This window comes from Furipterus horrens, unplaced genomic scaffold, assembly GCF_987537825.1.
Source record: "Furipterus horrens unplaced genomic scaffold, mFurHor1.1.pri manual_scaffold_2, whole genome shotgun sequence".
In the NCBI taxonomy this organism is placed as follows: Eukaryota; Metazoa; Chordata; class Mammalia; order Chiroptera; family Furipteridae; genus Furipterus; species Furipterus horrens.
In genome coordinates this window covers 30,696,463-30,719,742 of record NW_028327172.1, presented here as the reverse complement: position 1 = coordinate 30,719,742, position 23,280 = coordinate 30,696,463, and the positions used below count along the sequence as shown (strand labels likewise).

The following is a 23,280-nucleotide window of genomic DNA, read 5'->3' as shown; positions in this document are numbered from 1 at the left end:
GGTATTGTCTTTTTAAAAAAAAATTTTCCAGTTGACTGTATAGCAGTGTTTCATTGCAATTTAAATGTGGATTTCTGTGATAGTTAATGAGTCTGCACATATTCTCATATAATTACTGGTCATTTGTATTTCTTTTAATGTGAAAAATCTGTTTACATCCTTTGCTCAGGTTTTCATTGAGTTGGTTCTTTTCTTATTTGTTGGTAATCTTTATATTTTTTAGATTTTAGTTGTTTATAGGTTTTATGTAATACAAAAGTCTTCTCTCATTCCTGCTTACCTTTTCACTGTCTTTGTAGTGTTCTTTGATGTACCGAAATTTTCAATTTTCTCGTAGCAGCATTCTTGTTTATGGTTGCCGCTCTTTGTGCGTTGAGTAAGAGATACAAACAAGTAGAAATGGAAACTTTTAAAACTTAGCTTTTTTTTTTTTCCCCAGCTTTTCTTTATTGATTATATTGTTACAATAGTTCCAATTTTCTCCCCTTTACTCCCCTCCACCCAGCATCTCCCTACCCCAGCAATCCCCCCACCCCCAAGTCCATACCCATGGTTCCTAAAAGATAACTATCCCTCCCTCTCAGATATTAAGACCCTTTGTAATCTTGTAAAGGACAATGGGTGAAGGTCTCAAGCTCCTCTAGCTGCTTCAAGCTAGACATGGTTGTCGTCCTACCTACCCTTGGGTCCAGACATCCCTAATAAGAGTGGGGGTGTGGAGGGGAGGGTGCCCTTCCCACATGGGGAAGGATCATGCAGACTCCAGGTCAGTTGGCTGTCTCCGGACAACGGTGTGCTTGTTTTAACAGGCTGGCATCCTTGTTGTGTTCTGGGGGCAACAGATTTGGCGAAAAGGGTTAAAAGACATCATTCAATCCATAACTACTAGATGACAAAAGGCAGGGATTAATTTTTCAATGTTCCACATTAGGGGAAAAAAAAAGGGGGGGGGGGCTTCTTTGGAGGAAGGTGTGCTAGGCACATCTCGCCTGTCCAAAACCCTTTTGCCCATTATATTTAGTTTGGGCTGAGGGAAATAGTTTATGTTTCCCCCCTCTCAGACCTCTGGGCCCTTTCTGTCCAAGCCATTAGGATAGAAAAGAGAAACCAGTTTTAAAGTGAAGCCCACAGACCACCCCATTCTTCACCAACCCAGCCATTTAGTTCAGCCAAACCGTTGAGTCTCAGGAGGCAGCGCTGCAGAGAGGATTAAGTGAGGCTTATGCGTACAGACAATCACTCAGGTAATGCAGTCATAGGCTTATGCCCTTTGAAAACAGAAAACATGTTAATTTATGTAACATAACCAACAAACAGGTCTCTAAATCTGTAAGACTGTCTTATTGGGAGGACATCCAGTTGCAAAGCACTTGACATTCTACTTGTCTGCAACTCTTTGGTGATATCACAGACATGGTTTAATTTTCAAGTGAAACCATATTTTAAATGAGAAGAAACTTTTAAGACGGTTAGCTGACCTATTTTACAGTCTACTACTGATCGTTGTGATTTTCCTTGAATAATGATTTTTCTCCCTAAGATTACCCTCCTTGTCTTTAAAGGGACTACATTAAGTCCATTTTTAATTTATCCTGTTCATTTGCATAAACATAACAAGAGCAGCAAATGATCACTTATGAACTTTAGTTCTGCTTTGCTGGAACTTACCCAAGGAACATTTAGGGTGACCCTCAGTCTTCTCTTCAGGGCACAGAAGCTGGGCCACATACCTGGCATTCATCCTTGCCTGTACACACCTGTCCTTTCCAAGTCTTTCTGGTTTTCCATTGTGCCTTAAGGTCCCTTCTAGCCATCTTTCAGGAAAACAACCTTCGTTCCTTCCCTGGAGAGATTGCTGTGGACCGCACAGCCAACCATGGTAGCAGGCCTTTTATCTCGCGGGCTTTTATTACCTTTGAAAGTCATTCCCAGTTCCTCAGGGCTTTTTGGTAACAACTTGAGCCCAAGTATGTCTCCTTTAGGCTTGACATTCCAGTCAAAGACTTGGTCAAAAAAAAGGAACCTCTATTAACAATTGGTCTTATTAGGTCTATGCAAAGAAACTTACGTCATTACTTGTTTAGAATGCCAAACTCTGGAGAGATTAAATAGGGAGAAAAATATACAACGTGAAGGAAAATCTTTGACCTAATATTCACTGAACTGGCATTTCCATTCTTCATATTTTCAGTTTTCCCCCACTAAAAAAAATTTTTTTGTTTGTTTTCCCATTACAGTTGTCTCACTTTTTTCCCCCTCTTGCTTCCCTGTACCTTGCCCCTCCCTTCCCCCACATTCAGTCCCTACTCAGTTGCCCATGTCCGTGGGTCATTTATACATGTTCTTTGACTTGACACTTCCCCTTCTTACCCCCTTCTCTCTCCCTCCCCCCTCCCCCCTTGTTACTGTTAGTCTACTTCTTGTTTACATAGCTCTGGTTCAATTTTGCTCATTTGTTTGTGTTGTTCCTTAGTTTCCTGTAATAGGTGACAGCATAAGGTATTTTTCTTTCGTTGCCTGGCTTATTTCGCTAAGCATAATTCTCTCTAGTTCCATCCATGTTGTTGCAAATGGTAGAAGTTCCTTCTTTCTTTCTGCTACATAGTACTCCATGGTGTAAATGTACCACAGTTTTTTGATCCACCCATCTACAGATGGGCACTTAGGTTGTTTCCAGCACTTGGCTATTGTAAATAGTGCTTCTATGAACGTAGAGATGCATAGGTTCTTTTGAATTGGTGTTTCAGGATTTTTCAGATATAATCCTAGCAATGGAATTGCTGGTTCAAAAGGCAGTTCCATTTTTAGTTTTTTGAGGAAATTCCAAACTTTTCCATAGTGGCTGCACCAGTCTGCATTCCCACCAGCAATGCACCAGGGTTCCCGTTTCTCCACATCCTCTCCAGCACAAGTTGTTTGTTGATTTGTTGATGATGGCCATTCTGACTGGTGTGAGGTGGTATCTCATTGTGGTTTTTATTTGCATCTCTCTGATGGCTAGTGATGTTGAGCATACTTTAATATGTCTATAGGCCCTCTGTATGTCTTCTTTGGAGAAGTGTTTGTTCAGGTCCTTTGCCCATTTTTTAATTGGGTTGTCTGTCTTCTTGGTGTTGAGTCATATGAGTTCTTTATATATTTTGGAAATCAATCCCTTGTCTGAGATGTCATTGGCGAATATATTTTCCCATATGGTTGGTTTTCTTTTCATCTTGCTGATGTTTTCTTTAGCTGAGCAGAAACTTTTTAGTTTGATGTAGTCCCATTTGTTTATTCTTTCCTTTATTTCCCTTGCCTTAGGAGATATATCAGTGAAAATGTTGCTACGTGGGATATCTGAAAATTTCCTGCCTATTTTTTCCTCTAGGACTTCTATGGTATCACGGCTTACATTTAAGTCTTTGATCCATTTTCAGTTTATTCTGGTGTATGGTGTAAGTTGGTGGTCTAGTTTCATTTTTTTGCATGTCCCTGTCCAGTTCTCCCAACACCATTTGTTGAAGAGGCTCTTTTCACTCCATTTGATGTTCTTTCCCCCTTTGTCAAATATTAGTTGACCATATGAACCTGGGTTTATTTCTGGGCTCTCTATTCTGTTCCATTGATCTATATGTCTGTTTTTATGCCAGTACCAGACTGTTTTGATTACCGTGGCCTTGTAGTATAGTTTGATATCAGGTATTGTGATTCCTCCTACTGTGTTCTTCCTCAAAATTGCTGTGGCTATTTGGGCTCTTTTTTGATTCCATATAAATTTTTGAAGTATTTGTTCTAGGTCTGTGAAATATGTTGCTGGTATTTTAATAGGGATTGCATTGAATCTATAAATTGCTTTGGGTAGTATGGACATTTTAATGATGTTGATTCTTCCCATCCATGAGCATGGTATATGCTTCCATTTATTTGTATCTTCTTTAATTTCTTTCTTCAGTGTTAAGTAGTTTTCTGAGTACCGGTCTTTTACCTCCTTGGTTAAGTTTATTCCTAGGTACTTTATTTTTCTTGTTGCTATGTAAAACTCAGCTTTTTTTAAAAAAAGATTTATTTATTTATTTTTAGGGAGAGGGGAAGGGAAAGAGAGGGAGAGAAATATCAATGTGTGACAGAGAGAGAACAATTGGTTGCCTCTCGCATGCCTCCAACTGGCATCCTGGCCCGCAACCCAGGCATGTGCCCTGATTGGGAATCGAACCGGTGACCTTTTATTTTTCAGGCTGGTGCCCAATCCATTGAGCCACACCAGCCAGGCCTAAAAAATGAGCATTTTCAATGCAACCAAAATCATCAGACATTTAGGGATAAATTTAACAAAATATATCTAAGGCATGAATTATGCAGATCATTACTGAGAGTGGATCTTAAAATTCATAATGGAAGCACAAATGACCTAGAAGAGATAAAAATTTATTTTTAATTTTTAATTTTTTTAAATTTAATCTTTATTGTATTTTTTCCATTACTATTGAGTACCATTATACCTGCTTCTCACCAACAGTCACCACACTGTTGTCCATGTCCATGAGTCCTTTCTTCTTTTGCTCAATCCCTCCACCGAAGAATTTTTTAAAAGAAGAATAAAGTTGAAGGATTTATACTATCAGACTTTGTGACTTAATTTAAAGCTATAGCAATCAAGAAAGTGTTGACTTGGCCAAAGATACACATCTAAATCTTAAGGGATAATTGAAAGTCCAGAAATAAAACCATACATACATGGTTAGTTGATTTTTGCCAAAGATACCAAAGTAATTCTGTGAGTTAGTGATAATTTTTCAACAAAGTGGAAACTATCATTTGTGATAATTTTTCCAAATAAGTTTTTCAACACCGTATTAATAGGTATTGATAAGGAAAAAAGTGAACATGATACTGTATGGAAAAATTAACTCAAAATGGAAACTAAAAAAATAAATAAAAGAAAACATAGGTGAAAGTATTTGATGTAAGAAAACAGTTCTTAAATATGTCACCAAAAGCATGAACACAAAATTAAAAAAAGCTAGTCTTTATCAAAATGTAAAACTTTAGCTCTTCAAAATATAACGTTAAAAAAATGAAAAAGACACAGTATGGTAGGGAATATTCACTACATATAATTCTGACAAAGGTTTTATCCAGAACATGTAAAGAAGTCTTAAATATCAATAATAATGTTATAACTGACCCGATTTTTTAAATGGACAAAAAATTTAGACGAGATAATATGAGAAAATGGTCATTTAGCATATAAAAAGTGCTTGGTCATTAGGAAAGTGCAATTTATAACCATAGTGAGATGTCATCAAACAGTTAAATTTAAAAGATCAACAATGCTCAGTGTTGACAAGGATTTGAATCAGTAGGAATGCACATATATTATTGGTAAGAATGTAAAATTGAACATGGACTTCATAAAACAAATTAGCAGTTTCTTAAAATGTTATATATACAATTCCATTTGATAGAGCAATTCTACTTGTACACAACTATTTGTAGCAGCTTTATTCATTATAGCCCAAAGCTGGAGAGAGTCCAGAATTCCACCTACAGATGTGTGGGTGAATAAAATTGGATTTTATCTGTGAAGTGAAATACTACTCTGCAATTACAGAGGATGAACTACATATATACACAAAAATATGTATGAATCTAAAATGTATCCCTATTGAAAGAAACCAGACACAAAAGGGTATGATTCCATTTATACGAAACTCCTCAAAATATAAATCTTAAGACATAGTGGAAAGAAAGAAAATCAGTGGTTGCCTATAGATGCCTATCTCCTTTTGAGGAGATAGAAATGTTATATATATTAATGATGGTGGTGGTCACCCAAGTATCTCTGTATTTTAAAATTTAACAAAATTTACCCTTGAATCCATTTTTTTCTATAAATAATACCTCAGTGAAGTTGAGGGAAAAAATTCCTTTTTGTTAGCAGGAAAAAAATCTTCTGTAATTCACATGTACATCTTTTGAGGATTGACTATTTAACTAGATACAAATTTAGCAGCTAGCGTTTTTAGCATTTTGAAATTCTTTAACTCGTTTATTTCAAATTGCGACAGAGGGGATAAAAAATATGTGCTAATCTTCCTTTCCTTTAATAAAAGAGGACCTAGTAACATTATTGACATGTATTCTTGATAAAATTCGAACTTGTTTTCAGGATGAAGTTTTAAATATTGGTTCAGTGTTTTGCAGTATTAACTATAAATAATCTTGGGCATTTATGAAGTGATCAAAAAGTAATTATATACCCAAGAAATAAGTAAACTTTGAATGTACTTTCAGTTCCACAAAATAATTTGAACAGTTTTTAAGAAATGATATAATTTGACTAGTTTTCAGAATCTATTTAACATACTAATTTAATTCATTATAATTTTCAGACTAAATAAACTTGAAGATACCATCATACTAATTAAAGGAAAGATTGAAGAAGTTCGTCTTCCTGTAGAAAAAGTAGATGTTATTATATCCGAGTGGATGGTAAGTATTTGTAAAAAAAACTACTTTTATTAGTTAAAAAAAAATAAGGTAGTTTTTTGGCATTTAATTGTATTTAATAAATGGCAGAATGGTGGGATTATTTTAAAAAGAACTACAATTTTTCAATGGTACTTGATTCTGAAATAGCACCTATTTACGGGTCATTCATATTCTTTTTAAAAAGAAGATAAATTAACTTTTTTTACTTTTAAAGTCATAAGAAAGAATTACTGTATTATTTTTCTATTTTCTAAGTTTTAGGGACCTAAATATGTTTGCCTAAAAGTCTCCAAAAACTCGTAAGGACTTATTAGGACTGTTTTCTCAAAATTAACATGATGTTGCCCTGACTGGTGTGGCTCAATGGGTTGGGCATCGTCCTGCAAACCAAAAGGCTGCATATTTGATTGCCAGTAAGGGGCCATGCCTGGATTGTTGGCCAGGTCCAATTTTGGGGTGGGTGAGAGGCAACCACTTGATCGATGTTTCTGTCCCTCTCTTTCTCCCTCCCCCTTTCTCTAAAAATAAATTAATTAATTTAAAAAATTAACATGATATTGCTTTTATTGCTATCATACTAATGTCCTATCTTTTTGATCTGTTAGGCCATGTTATCAGTGTCTTTTAGCATATAAAGTAGAACTTACTGGCCTTGTTAGAATAATAAAAAATAGGGTACATATGTAGGTTTATAATTTTCTTTTGCAATCATAAGTCTAAGCAGAATATTTTTAAATGTATGTAAAATAGAATTAATGGTATTTGACAACTGATTTGACTTACTGATATGCCAATTTGATGAAGACAAAGTAGATACTATTTCTAGAGAGACAAATTTTTAACCATTTGGAAAGTTCTAAGCTATAAAAAAAACCTATTTGATACATATATTTTCATTAAATGAAATTATCAAAAAAATTGAAAATAATCAATTGCTTTATAATTATATATTTTTAATAAACATGGTAATAATTCTAGCAAAATAGCAAGGATTTCAGGAAGTTTTTGAAATGTTCAGGTTTAATGTAGTATTAAGTTCCATCTGGAGCCAGTGACAGTCATTGTTACTCAACTGTACACAAAATAGTGTTGATTTTTTTAATGCTAGGGTGGGCTTTTAACAATTCTTAATCATAATGTCGTTATTCTCATATCAAAGAATTTGTACCAGCACTCTGATTTCCCTTATTAATTGAGTGAGAAGATATGAATTTAGTCACATGTAATTGAAAATCCAACATCTCTTTTAGGACTATAGAAAGGTTCTTTGAGGAAAGTACATTTGAGGTATTTACTTGGCAGCCATTTAAAATAGTTTATGCTATTTTGAGTTGATTCTGGTATATGGTGTAATTTAGTGGTCTAGTTTCATTTTTTTTTTTTTTTTGCATGTATCAGTCCAGTTCTCCCAAAACCAGTTATTGAAGATATTTATTTTTATTCCATTGTGTGCTCATGCCCCCTTTGTTAAATATTAATTGACCACAGAGATGTGGATTTATTTCTGGGCTCTCTATTCTGTTCCTTTCATCTATGTGTCTTCTCTTATGTCAGCACCAGACTATTTTAATTACAGTGGCCTTGTAGTATAGTCTGATGTCTGATATCAGATATTATGATTCCTTCTGCTTTGTTCTTTCTCAAGATTGCTAAGACTATTTGCAGTCTTTTTTGGTTCCATATAAATTTTTGAAATATTTGCTGTAGATCTGTGAAATATGCGATTGGTACTTTAATAGGAATTGTGTTGAATCAATAGACTGCTTTGCATAGTATTGTTACAGCTACATAGGTGAGATTGAACACTGTGAAGCGGTGTATAAAGTTAAGCAAAGGATTTTAATAATGGCCAGGAGTTGGGCAGACCCTGAGCTGGTCTTTAACATGCTCCAACCTACAATGGAGTCTAAACGTTGGGTTTTTATACTCATGCAGTCTCTTTGTTTCTTCTTTGGTGGGAAACAGCCCTACAGTATGGATATTTTATTGATGTTAATTCTTCCAATCCATGAACATGGTATATGGTTCCATTTATTTGTATCTCCCATAATTTCTTTCTTCAGTGTTCTGTAGTTTAAATGTTGGCTGGCATGATCTCCATTTCTCTAGAAACTATGTTGTTTTTCTTGGAAAATGCATTTTTTAAATACTCAAATTAGACTTTAATAAGCAAACTAAAAGACAGGCATTACCAAACTCGCTGACACCTGACTTGAAGATTTTTACCAAAGTGATTATAACTAGTTGAATAGTTCTTGCCCTGCCTAGCAGAATCATGCTTTTGGATATTGATGTTCTAGTTATTTTCATTTTAAAATCTGAAAGATGGACTTCCAGCTAAGATGGAGACCTAGACAGACATGCTGGGTTTCCCTCCACAACTAAGAAGGAATACGATTACCTCAAAAGTAGAGACAACCAGAATTTCCAGAAAATCATGCTGCAGGGTGTCCAACAAACAAAGATATAAAGAAGAAATACTTGTCCAGACAGGTAGGAGGGTCGGAGCCCGGGCGGAGAGGATGCGATGGTAGTGGCAGGCCGGCGGAAAACGGAGTCACGTTTTAAAAAGTGGGGAGGGACACCTGGGGATCATTCCCAGCTCCTGACCAGACCGAGTAGCTCATGGTCCCAGTGCCAGGGAAAATAAAGTCTCATTGCTTCTGACTGTGCAAACCAGTGGGGGTTGGGGCGGAGGAGGAAACTGCCAGTCTCTCAGCAGAGTCCGCTTGTTTAAAGGGTCTCCACGATCCTAGAACGTCTGCAGACCCACTCACCCTGGGAATAACAGCCAGGGCAACAGCTAGAGAGGTGCCAGTCCCATATGGAAGTGGGAGAAGAGCCTGGAAAAGGGACGAGTGCTGAGCAAGCGACATTATTCCCTCTCTGACCTCTCCCCCACATACAGCACCACAACGTGGTGAAACAGGTCACCCTGTACTGACAAATAACTAAGGCTCCGCCCCTTACAACATAACAGGAGCAACAGCTCTACCTAAGACACAGAGGCAAACAAACACAGGAACCTGTCAAGATGAGGAGACAGAGAAGTATGACCCAAAAGGAGGAATGGATCAAGGTTCTAGTGGGAGAACTAAGTGATGAGGAGATAGCCAACCTAACAAAATATACTTTAAAAAATCTCAAAGATAATCTAGAGGTATTAATATACAATTTAGATATCAGAACCAGTTGGTATAATAAAAAAATTAGCAGGATTGAGTGAACTTATAAGATTGTCACATTTATGATTTGAACTGTATTGAAAAATGTGCTGGTCTTGGGCTTCTTTGCCCTCAGATTTATTTTAGAGGGCTAAATCTGCAGGCCACTTTCCCAAGGCTTCAGCGACAGCTGACTTCCACTGTATTTGGAGAACTCAATGGGAAACGCTAATGGGAGGGAGATCTAAGGAAAGGAGAAACCAAGGCATCTTTCATTCTCTTTCTCTCGCAGTGCTGCTGACAGAAGCTGTTCCTTTTGTGGCCCTAGTTCCCGCTGGATGGGCCTGCCAGAAGTCAGCAAGCACTGTGTGGCCCTGGCTCTTGCAGCAGTGCCTCTTTTGTCTCTCTAGCCAAGGGGTGGTAGTTACTTCTTGGTGTTACTAATAGTTGCCTTGCTCTCCTCCTGATGACTTCTCTTATCCTTTACCCTATGTGTAACCAACTTCCTATATTAGTTTCCCTCTGTCTTCATAACCTACAGTGTTTACCTAGTTAGACTAATTAACATGACGAGCACCTTTCCTTTTGGAGGATTGGTCAGGTATGATCTCTGCCTTTATCAGGAAGGCTTTGTAACACAAACAATACTGAGTCACTGGAACCTGGAATGAAAGGAGCCAGCTGTTTGGAATCAAGGTGCTTTCAAAAGCCCTTTACTAATAAATCAGTGTGTCCAGGAGGTGATAACTAAGAACCTTCCTGTTTTCTCTTCACAAAGGTGTAAGTTAAGAGTTTGCATTATCTTACTGTCTATCTGCCTTTTAAGCATCAGTGGAATTAAGTCTATCAGATTGTATTAAATGCATTAGGTGGCGCATTAGACACTGTAACTTATGTCAGTTATTCTAAGGCAGTGAATTCTGGATGATCTTATTTCTCTAATGAAATTTGCATTTAAGCTTTTAAGTAGGCTTGTGCTAAACAGTTTTGAGTCATGTTTGTGGTATGGCAATATCATTTATAATATCTTCTAAGTCATGCGGTGTCCTCCTGACTTTGGTACTTCCACTGTGGTTTCTAAGCTGAAAAGCTGAAAAATTCTAATTACATAATTAAACAAGGAGCAGGTATGCTTTATAAAATATATCCAATGGTTTTCACACGTTTCTACTTTTGGCTGAAACAGTAGGCAAGTAGTGAATAACTATTATAAAGCCGCGTTTTCACATACCAGCATTTTAAAATTAAAGTATATTGCATAGAATCCTCTGTCTTTGAAAGATTTCTTTTTACATATAGTAGAAAGGGTACCAGAAATCTAGAATAACCCAATTTTAAGCTATATCATACATCTGTTTCTCTTTTTAAAAGTATTTTCAACAAGGAAGGGCAAATAAAGAATGTACACCCTACAGAATTGGACACAGATGTTTAGTGGACTTGTAATCCAGCATAACAGTGTAGGCATATATGGCAGAGAAATACATCTATTTTCTTATACTATGGTCCACTAACGATTCCATGGCTTAATATAGATATGTTTCCTGTCTCCAGTTGTTCATGAACTTTGCCTTTATTTTGGAAGGTATTCTTTGATAAGAATGTAATTTTAAAAGCCCAATCATTTATGTTATTGTTATTTAATAAAGTGTCACTTGCCTCTTAGATTTATGAATATCCAGATTTAGGCTTTCCTTTAATTTTATGTTTTCATTTTTATGGAATGGAATTTCTATTTGATAAAATTGTTATTAGTTAAATAGAAACAGTTTAATCTCTTCAAGATGTTAATATTTATACCTATGAGTATCTGTTCTCATTTTTCACATTTCACTCTACCAGTGGTGGCATTCTTTATTTTTTTAAGACTTTATTTATTCATGTTCAGAGAGAGGGGAAGGGAGGGAGAAAGAAAGGGAGAGAACCATCAGTGTATGGTTGCCTCTCATGCGCCCCCAACTGGGGACCTGGCCCACAACCCAGGCATGTGCCCTGGCTGGGAATCGAACCAGCAATCCTTTGGTTCACAAGCCAGCGCTCAATCCACTGAGCCACACCAGTATGGGCTGGAAGCATTCTTTATGGCTTTTTTTTCCTGGTAGCCTAATAAAAAACTAAGTATCCCTAATTCTGGTTCAGTTAAGCCACGTTGACTCACTTGGTGTTGCTGTTTTCCATCTACGTTTTTAGCTTGACCTCTTAGAAATACATAGATAAGATCCTGGAATTATAAGATACCAATCACCAGAAATGGTTCTTTTTTCATCTGTGTTATTTTCTGTCATCAGGACCATCAACAGAATTACATATTAAATGAACTTTATGTTTCGTAGTCACTCATGATATAAATTCAAGTTGCCTGAAGTCTCTTGTTGTGATTTTCTATCTAGGTTTGCTTTTCACAGAAGTGACCTAAGTTTTCTCTTTACTCAAATATTCTTGGATTTGTCATTAAAACTTAAGAATTAACTTTTCCCATCCCATCTTCCCCAGCACAGGCGTATTTTTTTAATGTGCATGCATGCAAATACCTGTAACCATAATGGTAGGTTGTCCTTTGTTCATATTTAATATTCTTTATTGTTGGTAATTAGGATTTTATAGCTTGTATCACTCAGAAAACATAGGCTAGTGATTTGGTTTATCAACAGTCCACAAACTAACCATGATGCTGCCATTGGTCACATTTTAAATGAGTGAATGTTGAAATGTTTTTGCTGTTTTTAATTTGTCAGTGAAGCCAGGCATTTCAACCAACTATTATGAAAGATAGTTGGCCTTTCCTGATCTGTTTGTTTTCTTGTCTTAAATGTTACAATAATAATTATATAAGTAGTTTAGTAAGTTAGATAAACTGAAATAATCTTAGAGTCAGGAAGAGTGTAGAAGATTAATTACACAAATTTTCAGTTGTGCTGGCATATTTTTGCATTTCCTCTTTTTGGCAAGATGTATGTTTGTAACTTGAATTTAACACGTTGCATTCAGATGGCTAGAATTCTCGTCATTTGCATAATTTTAAACAAGGTTATTTAGACATTCAGTAGTAATTTTTCATTTGCTTTTTTTATTAATTAAGGATAGTAGTAGTTTGTTAATTTCATGAAGTCATTTCATGAATATTAACTATATAACCATATTTAAATCTTAAAAACCTTCCAGAACAGAGGATTAAAAGGCATTTAAATACCCCGGTACGCAATGTGTTAAGAATTTTTAAAAACTTATATTTTTCTCTTTTATTTATATTACTCTGAAATTTTTAAGCTATATAAAATTGTACATAACCCTGGCTATGTGACTTGGTTGGAGTGTCATCACATAAACCGAAAGGTCGTGGGTTCGATTCTTGGTCAGGTCACATGCCTAGGATGCAGGTTTGGTCCCCAGTCAGGGTGCATTTGAGAGGCAACTGATCCATGTGTCATTCTCACATCAATGTTTCGCTCCCTCTCCCTCCCTTACCATCTCTAAAATCAATAAGCATGCCCTGGGGTAAGGATTAAAAAGAATTTTTTAATTGTGCATGTTTAGTATGTATTGTTTTGTGTACTTAGAATATTTTCTGAAATAAACTCATGTTATGTCCAGTGGTTCAAGATAAGGAAATAAAAGACATACTCCTCAACTCTATACCTCCTGCAATTTTTTTCTTGCATTTCTCATTCCTTTGTTGTTTCATTAGAGAGGAAGATATCTTTTCACTGCTGCATTTCTTGTATTTAAAAAAGCGATAAATAAAAATAACCAAAATGTAGAATTCAAATAAATTATATGCGGTTATATACAATTAACTGTAAAAATATTATTTTGATGAGAAAGATTAGCACTGTTTTAATGTCTTTATTTCTATTTCTCTAGTAATACTTTTTCTGGTTTGCTTAGTTTTTTTTTTTTTTATTTTTTAGATTCTGTTGATAGTTCTGAGTTTGTTGTCATTTTAATGTTCATAATTTTGATCTTCTTTTTCTTAAATAAGTCCCTTTAACATTTCATATAATAATGGCTTACTGATGATGAACTCCTTTACCTTTACCTTGTCTGGGAAGTACTTTATCTGCCTTTCCATTCTAAATGATAGCTTTGCTGGATAGAGTGATCTTGGTTGTAGGCCTTTGCTTTTCATCACTTTGAATACTTCTTGCCAGTGCCTTCTTGCCTGCAAAGTTTATTTTGAGAAATCAGCTGATAGTCTTATAGGCACCCCTTTGTAGGTAACTCTCTGCTTTTCTCTTGCTTCTTTTAAGATTCTTTATCTTTCACCTTTGACATTTTAATGATGACATGTCTTGTTGTGGTCCTTTTTGGGTCTAGCTTGTTTGGGACTCTCTGTACTTCTTGGACCTGAATGTCTATTTCCTTTGCCAAATTTGGGGAGTTTTCCTTCATTATTTTATCCCATAAGTTTTCAACTTCTTGCTCTTCCTCTTCTCCTTCTGGTACCCCTATGATTCGGATGTTGGCACGTTTAAAGTTGTCCCAGAGGTTTCTAAGCCTCTCCTCATTTTTTTCAATTCTTGTTTCCTCATTGTGTACTAGTTGACTGTTTATTTCTTCCTTATGTTCCAAATCATTGATTTGTACGCCGGTTTTCTTCCCTTCTCCATTGGTTTTGTGTGGATTTTCCTTTGTTTCACTTAGCATAGCCTTCACTTCTTCCCTGATGCATTTGCTGTACTCAAGCATATCTGTCAAGACTGTGAGCATCTTTATCACCAGTGTTTTGAACTCTGCATCTGTTAGGTTGTCTATCTTCTTGTCACTTAGTTCTCTCACTGGGACCTTGATCTGTTCCCTCTTTTGGGTCGCACTTGTCTGTCTCCTCATCTTGACGGGCTCCTGTGTTTGCCTCTGTGTCTTAGGTAGAGCTGTCAAACCTGTTACATTGTAAGGGGCAGAGCGTTCGATATTTGTCAGTATGGGGTGACCCATTCACCATATTGTTACACTTGAAGTAGTGCTTTTATTAGTATATTTTTGGCAGAAATAGTTTCCCCTTAATGGAAAGCTCTGATGATTAGTGAGAGCAAAATATGTGTTACCAGATTACCGTATTTTTCTTAATGTGTTCCACCTTTCCTGTCATGCAAACTCCTAGTAGTTTTGTAAGACTTATCTCATACATCACCTCCCCAAGTTTAAGAACTAAGAGTCCTGACATTTAATACGCGTATGGCTCTCTTTGACATTCTCTTTTGTGACATTTTTTAGTTTCTTTTGCTTATTCTTGGGACTTCTATCTTTTTATTGTTTTTCTAAAAGACTTTCTTATTTATTTTGGTCTCCAATCTGTTATTTGGGATTTTCTCATGTCTTCTGCTTTTGCCTGTTTCTGGACACATAATAATAGAATTTAACTCTGTTCCCTTGGAGGTTAGATGTGGCCCTATGGCTTGCCTGACTCCCTGAGCAATTATAATAAGCAGTGCGTCTTCTCAAAATTTAGTACCAGAAATAAATGTTTATTTGTTCGTCCATTTGTTTGAAGTGGTAATTTGGATGTTATTCATTCAGGATAACCTCAATTATCTTGACAAATACTTAATTTCTTTATCAGTTATGTTTGTTTTTTCTTTATTTTTTGGTGTGATTTGATGAATAGGCATTTTTTGTGTGTGTATCAAATTTATCAAAGTACCTTTATGGTTTGAGTTTTTGTAACTTATCTAATAAATCAGTCGATAATTGCCATTATATATTTATTAGATGTCTTCATCTTTAATACCTTTTAACCTCCTTCATAGTTTTTAATGTTTTAGCTTTCTGGTTGCACCCTGGATAAATTTTTCAGTTCAGTCCACCAATTTACTAATTCTAAAGTTTTTTCTAATAATTTGTTAAACTCATCCATTGAGGTTTTTATATCAGTTTTTTACAATTTACTTTTAGGAATTCTCTTTGGTTCTTTTAAAACTTTGCTTGCTTGCTTGCTATTATTATCTTCAAGCTTTTCATTTCATGAATCATAAATATACCTTTTAAAATCCTCACCAGAGGATATGATTTTATTGATTTTAGAGAGAGAGGGAGAGAAAGAGAGAGAGAGAGAGAGAACCATCAGTCAATTACCTCCCATATGTGCCCCAACCAGGGATCAAACCCACGACTTTATTATGTGCCCTGACCAGGGATTGTACCCGCAATCTTTTGATTTAGGGATGACGCTTCAACTAACCTTGCCACATGACCAGGGCAATTTAATTCTATTTTTAAGAGTATAATATTCAGTTATCATTAATGCTTTATTTAACTACTGTGGGTGTTGGGAATATTGTTTTAGAGAAACACATTCATCCCCTACCCTCATCCTTGAAACTGATTCTGTGAGTCTACAATAAGGCCCTCATGTGCATTTGGAAAAATCTTAAGATGATTTACTTTTTTTTTTTTTGATAGACTTGCTGATTGGATAGTTGATTAAATGAGAGTGCCATCTAGTGGAGGAAAGACAATTAAACTAATAAAAGTTTTTAAACCCTTAAAAGAGTATGCAGAGGAAGTTAGCTCTGGTTCTGAGTTATGTTCTCCACAAGTCCATGCCAACAAGATTATTAGCAAAATGTTGAATAAAGTAGTCAGACAAATTATAAAATAGTAGGAGTGGGAAGGGGAGAATTATAGAATTCAAGGACTCTCTACTTGGCAAGTGCACTTAGATTTTTGCTATTTTTTAATTTAATTTAATTTTTTAAACATTTGTATCGAACTTATTCAGGTGACAGTGGTTAATAAATTTTTTCAATATTAAAATAACCCAAACTCGATATTATTTACAGTTCATTATGAGTAGGGTTTATGCAAGGAAGATAATGAAGATTCCAATCAGTAAATTCATTCTCAAAGAACATTGGTATACAAATTTACATTTATATGTTTTTACTTAAAGTATGTTGTTTTCTATTAACAAATGACTGAAAGTCCTAACAACATTGGGTATATTGGATAAAATGCTATCTACAGTAAATCTTATAGAATTTAGAGTAGAATTGGAAAAAATGTCAGATATTGGCTATACTTCAGAAACATATTATTAGGGATTAGATTTTGTAGGCTTGTTTATTTGTTGGAAGTAATCTTTTATTTTTATCTTTAACTTCAGATTATTGACTATTTGTTACTAGACTTTCTACAGATTAACTATTCATTTTATCTCTGCTTCTTCCTTGCCTCACTCTTTGTTTATTTTATTTTATTTTTTGTGATTTTTAAAGAGAGAGGAAGAGGGAGAGAAAGAAACAGAGAGAGAAACATCGATTTGTCATTCCACTTACTTATGCATTCATTGGTTGCTTCTTGTATGTTCTCTGACTAGGGATCGAACCCACAACCTTGACATTAGGATGATGCTCAAACCAACTGGGCTACCCAGCCAGAGCCTTGCTTCACTCTTAAATGCTTAATTCTCCCTAAGGGTATATGGGTAACTCAGTTATTAGAACTGAAAAAAAAAAAAAAAAAAGACAACAGAAGCACCTTATTCTGAAGGCATCACAAGTTTTGTTTATCATTAATTTATTACAAAGATATGAGCAGGAAAATAAGGTTCTTATTTCAATGAATAATGTTAATATTCTAGTTCCAGATTTAGTCCTTTTTTAGTAATTAATTTTTGAAGTGTAAATGCAAGTTTTAATTTTAAGAAGAAAATGTTGTTTCAGTAAGATTTTTGCCCCATGAGTATCATGGGAGAAAATACTGGGTATAATTCTCTTCCAGATGGCACCCCTACAGGTGAAGCAGCAGCCTGTGAAATTACACTCTGAATTACACTGAAGATGAGCAGGGCATTTGGAGCAAAGCCTTCTGATATCAGTAATGAATGGCTTGGTTCAGAACCAAGGACAATTCCCAGGAAATTAAGGGGTATACTATCGCTGAAGGAGTCTATAATAAAATGAAGTTTAGCAAAGTGGAAAGTTGAGAGAAAGGACAATACCATTAGCAATACATATATGAATCTTTTTATCTGCTAGTATTTTTAACTAGGCATATTAATTTATCTCACAAATTACATATTATCGGTTCCACATATATTCTGGTACAATGATTGATTTTTCTAAACTGATAATTTTCACAATAGATGGTGGCCAATAGTTGCCAACTAAGCTATCACTGAAATATTATGAATCATATACCTATTGTAAATTCTAATCTTGTTTCATATGCTCTGTGAGAAATTTTTATTTCAGTACATTTGAGTACTTAATTATAATTGGAGTATAATATAATACAAATACTAAATCTTATTTTCAGTCAAGTAAATCAGTTTAAGAAGCAACATAGAATAATGATTCAGAACTTGACCTGTGTTGTTAGACCAAGGTTCACATCTTGGCTCATTCAACTGTTTCCGTGATTATGAGTTGTTTTTTAAGTCCTCTTATTTTAAGTTATTATTTGACATTCTTGAGCCTCATTTTTTTAAAATTATTTATTTATTTTATTTTTAGAGAGAGGGGAAAGGAGAGAGAGAGGGAGAGAAACATCACTGTGTGGTTCCCTCTCACTGGCGCCCCCAACTGGGGACCTGATGTGCAACCTAGTAATGTGCCCTGACTGGGAATCAAACCAGCGACACTTGGCTCGCAGGCCGACACTCAGTCCACTGAGCCACAGCAGCCAGGGCCTTTAGCCTTATTTTTTATCAGTTAACTGGAAATAACAATAATTACTTTAGGGAAGAATTAAATAAGATAACCCATATAAAGGCATTTAATGAGTATTAACAATTATCACCACTATTATTATTTGAAAGTTTGTATAATAAATTTATAATTTATTTTATTTTAATGTTTTAACAGTTGGCACTCTTACAAATAGGGACTATTTTTCCTTTAACCTATTAACATGTTTTACCAGCTAACCTTTTTCCGTAGTGTAAATAGATGCCTCCTCTTTTAATAATTCCTTGGAGTAAATTATAATTCACTTTAATCAACAGATGAATGCTTATTTTATTAGCATTTGTGTGCATAGATCAAGTTATGTCAGATTGGTAAAGATTTCTTATTTGAATTTCAGAAGTCTCTTGTTCTTTGAACACAGAGATGATGTTAATGGGGAACTAACTCGTACGAGTTAGACATATTATTGGAGTACTGTATCCACAAAAAGACTTTCCACCAAATCTTTAGTAAACATATTAATAAAAGAGCTTTGTTGCAAAGTCTTTCTTTTGTAGTCAGTTATTTTCTTATCAATGAATTAGTGTGTTGGGGGGTAAATGCCAAAGTATAGAGTTGCTAGCGGCAATTTAATTAGTTTCCTTCATAAGTGATTCAACCGTGAGAGCTGTATTTTCTGTAATTTAAATTTATTGTTAATCTCTTGGGAAGATTATTCATTCGGGTTTGCAAACCTTAAATTTTTCTTTTTGTTTGTTGTGGTCAAAGACAATTGTATTTATCCTGTCAAAGAGTTATTTGTTCATAAAACAAATAAGTGAGAACAGTTTTGATTTAGAATGCTAACATTAGGGTAAAATTTTCATAGTAGTTCACCTTAAACATAAAATGGTGAATTACATGCAAAGCACTACGCTGAGCGCTGAACTTGCCCTACTGCTCAGGGCAGTTGGCGGGTGGGCCCCTAAAAGGACAAAGGCAGACTGAAACTAGTATTAATCTCTTACTCATGATTACTTTGTCATTTATTTAATAAACTGCATAGCATACTGTTAGAATGCACTTTGTTTTGGACACCAGTAGTGACAAATTATCTTTCCATTTGTGCTGTGATTACCCCTCCTTGGTGGAAGATTCACGCATTACTGTTCTCTGAAATCTGGAGTACACTGGGGCAGTGTTCCATGAACTATACTTCAAACAGCACTAGTTGTGCAAGGTGTTGATAGATTTAGATTAAAAAAAAAAAGCGGTCTCTAGTCAAAGAGTGGGTAATGCTTGGTTAAAATATGTTCAACAGTCCTCATTACTATAACACTTCTCAGAAGTATTAATGTGCTAGCATGCATTATGAATCTCTAAGATGAGGATGTAGCATCTGGTCTTTCTTGAATCTGTTTCATTAAAGATCCCCTTTCCTCTTTTTTTTAACCAAAGAGAAAGTCACTGGGCAGGAAATACTTTGGGAAATGGTGTTCTAGACGAGGGTATCTCAGCTTTAGCCCTGTAGCCATTTGGCATCAGACACTTTGTTGTGGGGGCTGTTCTGTGCATTATAGGATGTTTATCAGCATCCTTGGCTCTTCCTACTAGGTGCCAGTAGCATTCCTCCACTCCCACCCCCTAGTTGTGACAATCAGAATTTCTGCAGATATTGCCAGATGTCCCCCAGAGGGCAAAATCTACTTGAGAAATACTTCTCTGGATTAATTTTGCAATATTCCAGAGAGTTACAGTTTTGGTTAACAATTTCCATCTGAAATTTTTCTTTTTATTTTAATTTATTTTTTAATATGCTTTATTGATTATGCTGTTAGTTGTCCCAATTTCTTTTTCCTTTGTTCCCCTCCACCCAGTGACATCCCTCCCTCTAGTTGTCCCCCCCCTTAGTCCATGACCATTGGTTGTGCATATAGTTCTTCTCAACATCTTCCTGTCTACTCCACTTTCTCCTACTATGCTTCTTAATTCCTGTACCATCTCCCTCCCTTTCCCCCCTTCCCCTCCCCACCAACCTCCTCCCATAATGTTCCTCATACCTATAATTCTTTTCCCACTCTCGTTGCCTACTTAGTCTGCCTTCGTTTCGGTTCCCTAGCTTCTGTTGTTGGTTGTTGTGATACAGTTTTCATTTTAATGTTCGTAGTTTTGATCCTCCTTCTCCTAAACAAGTCCCTTTAACATCTCATATAACAGTGGTTTGGATCTAACAAACTCCTTCAGTTTTACTTTGTCCTGGAAGCACTTTCTCTGCCCTTCTATTCTGAGTGACAGCTTTGCCAGATAGAATAATCATGGTTGTAGGTTTTTGCTTTTCATTCCTTTGAATATTTCTTCCCAGTCCCTTCTTGCCTGCAGAGTTTCTTTTGAGAAATCAGCTGATAATCTTATTGGGACCCCTTTATACATAATTCTCTTCTTCTCTCTTGCTGCTTTGAAGATTCCCTCTTTCTCCTTAATTTTTGACATTTTGATTATAATGTGTCTTGGTGTGGTTCTCCCTGGGTCCAGTTTTTTTGGAATTCTCTGTGCTTCCTGGACCTGTAAGTTATTTCCTTCTCCAAGTTCGCAAAGTTGTGCTTCATTATTCTTTCACATAATTTGTCAACTTCTAGTTCTTCTTCTTCACCTTCTGGCAACCCTATGATTCGGATATTGACCCGCTTATAGCAGTCCCATAGGTTTCTGAGCCTCTCCTCATTTTCCTCACTTCTCATTCCCTCTTTTTCCACTGGTTGACTGTTTGTTCCTTCCCTATGTTCCGATTTGTTGATCTGATCCCTGGTTTTCTCTCCCTCACCACTTGTTTCGTATGTGTTTTTGTTTGTTTCAGGAGGACTAGCCTTCATTCCTTCTCCGTCTTAAGATCGCTGTCAGGTCTGTAAGCATCCTTATAACCAAAGCTCTGAACTGAGCCTCAGAAAGATTTCACATTTGCTGTCTGGTCAGCTTCGTCACTGGGATCTCTATCATGATCTGTGCCATACCTTTGCTTCCTGGACAGGGCTGTCACACCTCCTAAGCTATAAGGGGTGGAGTCCCGTGCATGCGTCACAACGGGGCGACCCGTCTCACCACGCTGTGGCGTTTTCTGCAGGGGTGTGGGTCCAAGATGGATTCCTGCTGTTCACTCTTTGCTGAGAGACCGGGAGCCTCCTCCTCTGTCCCCACCCCCTCCAGGCCTCACAGTCCAAGGCAATGGAGGTCTGCCTTCCCCGGCTTTGGAATCGTAAGTTTACGGGTCTGGTCTGCAGCTGGGGGTGCTCCCCAGGCTCTTCTCGCCTCCCCCTAAAGATAGGTGTCTGTGCTTCCGCTGTCCTGCCTCCGTCGCTGCTGCTGCTGCAGACAGCACAGCTTGAACTCCCTTCCTTGGCTTCGCCCCTCCTACCTGTCCCGATGAGCACCACTTCTTTATAACTTCATACGCTGGACTTCCATTTATTTTCTGAAACTTCTGGTTATTTCTGGTTTTGCGGTAGTTGTAGTCCTTCTTAGTTGTGGAGGGAGACGGAGCGTGTCAGTCTAGGCCTCCATCTTGGCCGGAAGTCTCTTGTGTTTGTTTCTGGAATTTTTCTTTTGATGAGGAAGAAATAATAGTCTAGAAAGTAGAAGCACAGGTAAAGAAGGTTCTAAAAGAGGAGCCAGATATTTAAATTTATCCGCGTGTGGGGATATTGCACATTTCTAAAATGCATTTTTTTCTGTTTTCTGCAGGGCTATTTTCTTCTTTTTGAGTCCATGTTAGATTCTGTTCTTTATGCAAAGAACAAATACTTGGCAAAAGGAGGATCGGGTGAGTATAAAATTCTAGTTTTAATTACCTGTTTTAGTCTGGCAGAACCAAATGAACCTTTGGGTTTCAAATAAACTATGCATGACTGAGAAAGTTCCCAATAGAGATGAAAGATGTTTTCATTAGATGAAGCTTTAAGACATCCATTTAAATATACTGTTGATAGTAAAACATTATATAAGATATTCAGGACTCAAAGTTAATGGTATTCTCAAGAACACTTTTTATAAAAACATTAAGGACTAGATTTGGAAAGTTTTTGATTTTTAATCCTTATGACATTTAGGTTTTTGTTTTTTTGGTTTTTTTTTTACCAAAAGAGTATTTCATGTTAGATTGGACATTACTCACTTTAGTGGCAAATTTTCCATGACTTCACTAAATATATAAATCTGGTTTCTGTGTGATATAATGAGAACACTTAAATAGTGACTGGTTTCTACTAAGTTGTTAAAACACAACATAGCTAGTCAGTATTTTTAAATGGACCCCCATAAATTTGGAAGGCTTTCTTTTAATGTGCCTGGTGAAATTTATATTAACTTTGCATACTCAGAGTGAGATTATGTTTTTACAGGCTTCTGCTGTGCACAATTGTGTGCAAAAACAACATATGTTCTCTTTCAAGGCAGGGGTTATATTTTGCTCTTCAACGAACTCCTCCATTACTCCTGCAACATAGAGCATCATACATGTTTATTGAATTGAATAGCTTCGGTTTCCCTTCATTCACCTCTCCCTGCACCTTCCCTTTCTCAAAGTGTCAGAATCAGTAAATAGTATCCATGGTCAGAGGACAACTGGTAAAAGTTATATAAAAATGGATGAAAAGGAAACAGTTTGAACTAGTGACATAAAGCACTGGGCCATACTTAGATGCCTTGTGCCAATCTGTGGTCTGTGAAATTACTTTGGTAGTTATGGTACAATGGAAATCAATAAGGCCAAACCATGAAGCACAGAAAAAATACTGCAGTACAGTAGAGTTCTTTTTGTAATAGCATTTAAATGGATTGCCTTTCTTTTTCAAAAGGCTCTCATTTTATTACTGTAATTTCTGCAAACATTTTGACGTATGTTCCTAATCTCTGACATGAACATGGCTAAAATTCTTAGATATGTTGTGTCCTGCAGTTGTTGGCTTTTCTATAAATGCAGTGGCTTTTTTAAAAAAATGAGAACAACTTAATGATTAAAAATTAATAACTATCTACCATTTGTTGATTGT

At 36.0% G+C, this 23,280-nt stretch overlaps 1 protein-coding gene across 1 annotated transcript in view; it reads left to right on the top strand.

The window, feature by feature from the left end:
- The window catches only part of PRMT3 (protein arginine methyltransferase 3), a 106,121-nt gene that overhangs the window by 29,326 nt on the left and 53,515 nt on the right, over positions 1-23,280 (top strand). Inside the window, exons 10-11 of the mRNA XM_090263159.1 lie at positions 6,372-6,471; positions 21,974-22,052. Coding sequence (XP_090119285.1) covers positions 6,372-6,471; positions 21,974-22,052 — 179 coding nt within the window. The remainder of the gene's footprint in view (positions 1-6,371; positions 6,472-21,973; positions 22,053-23,280) is intronic.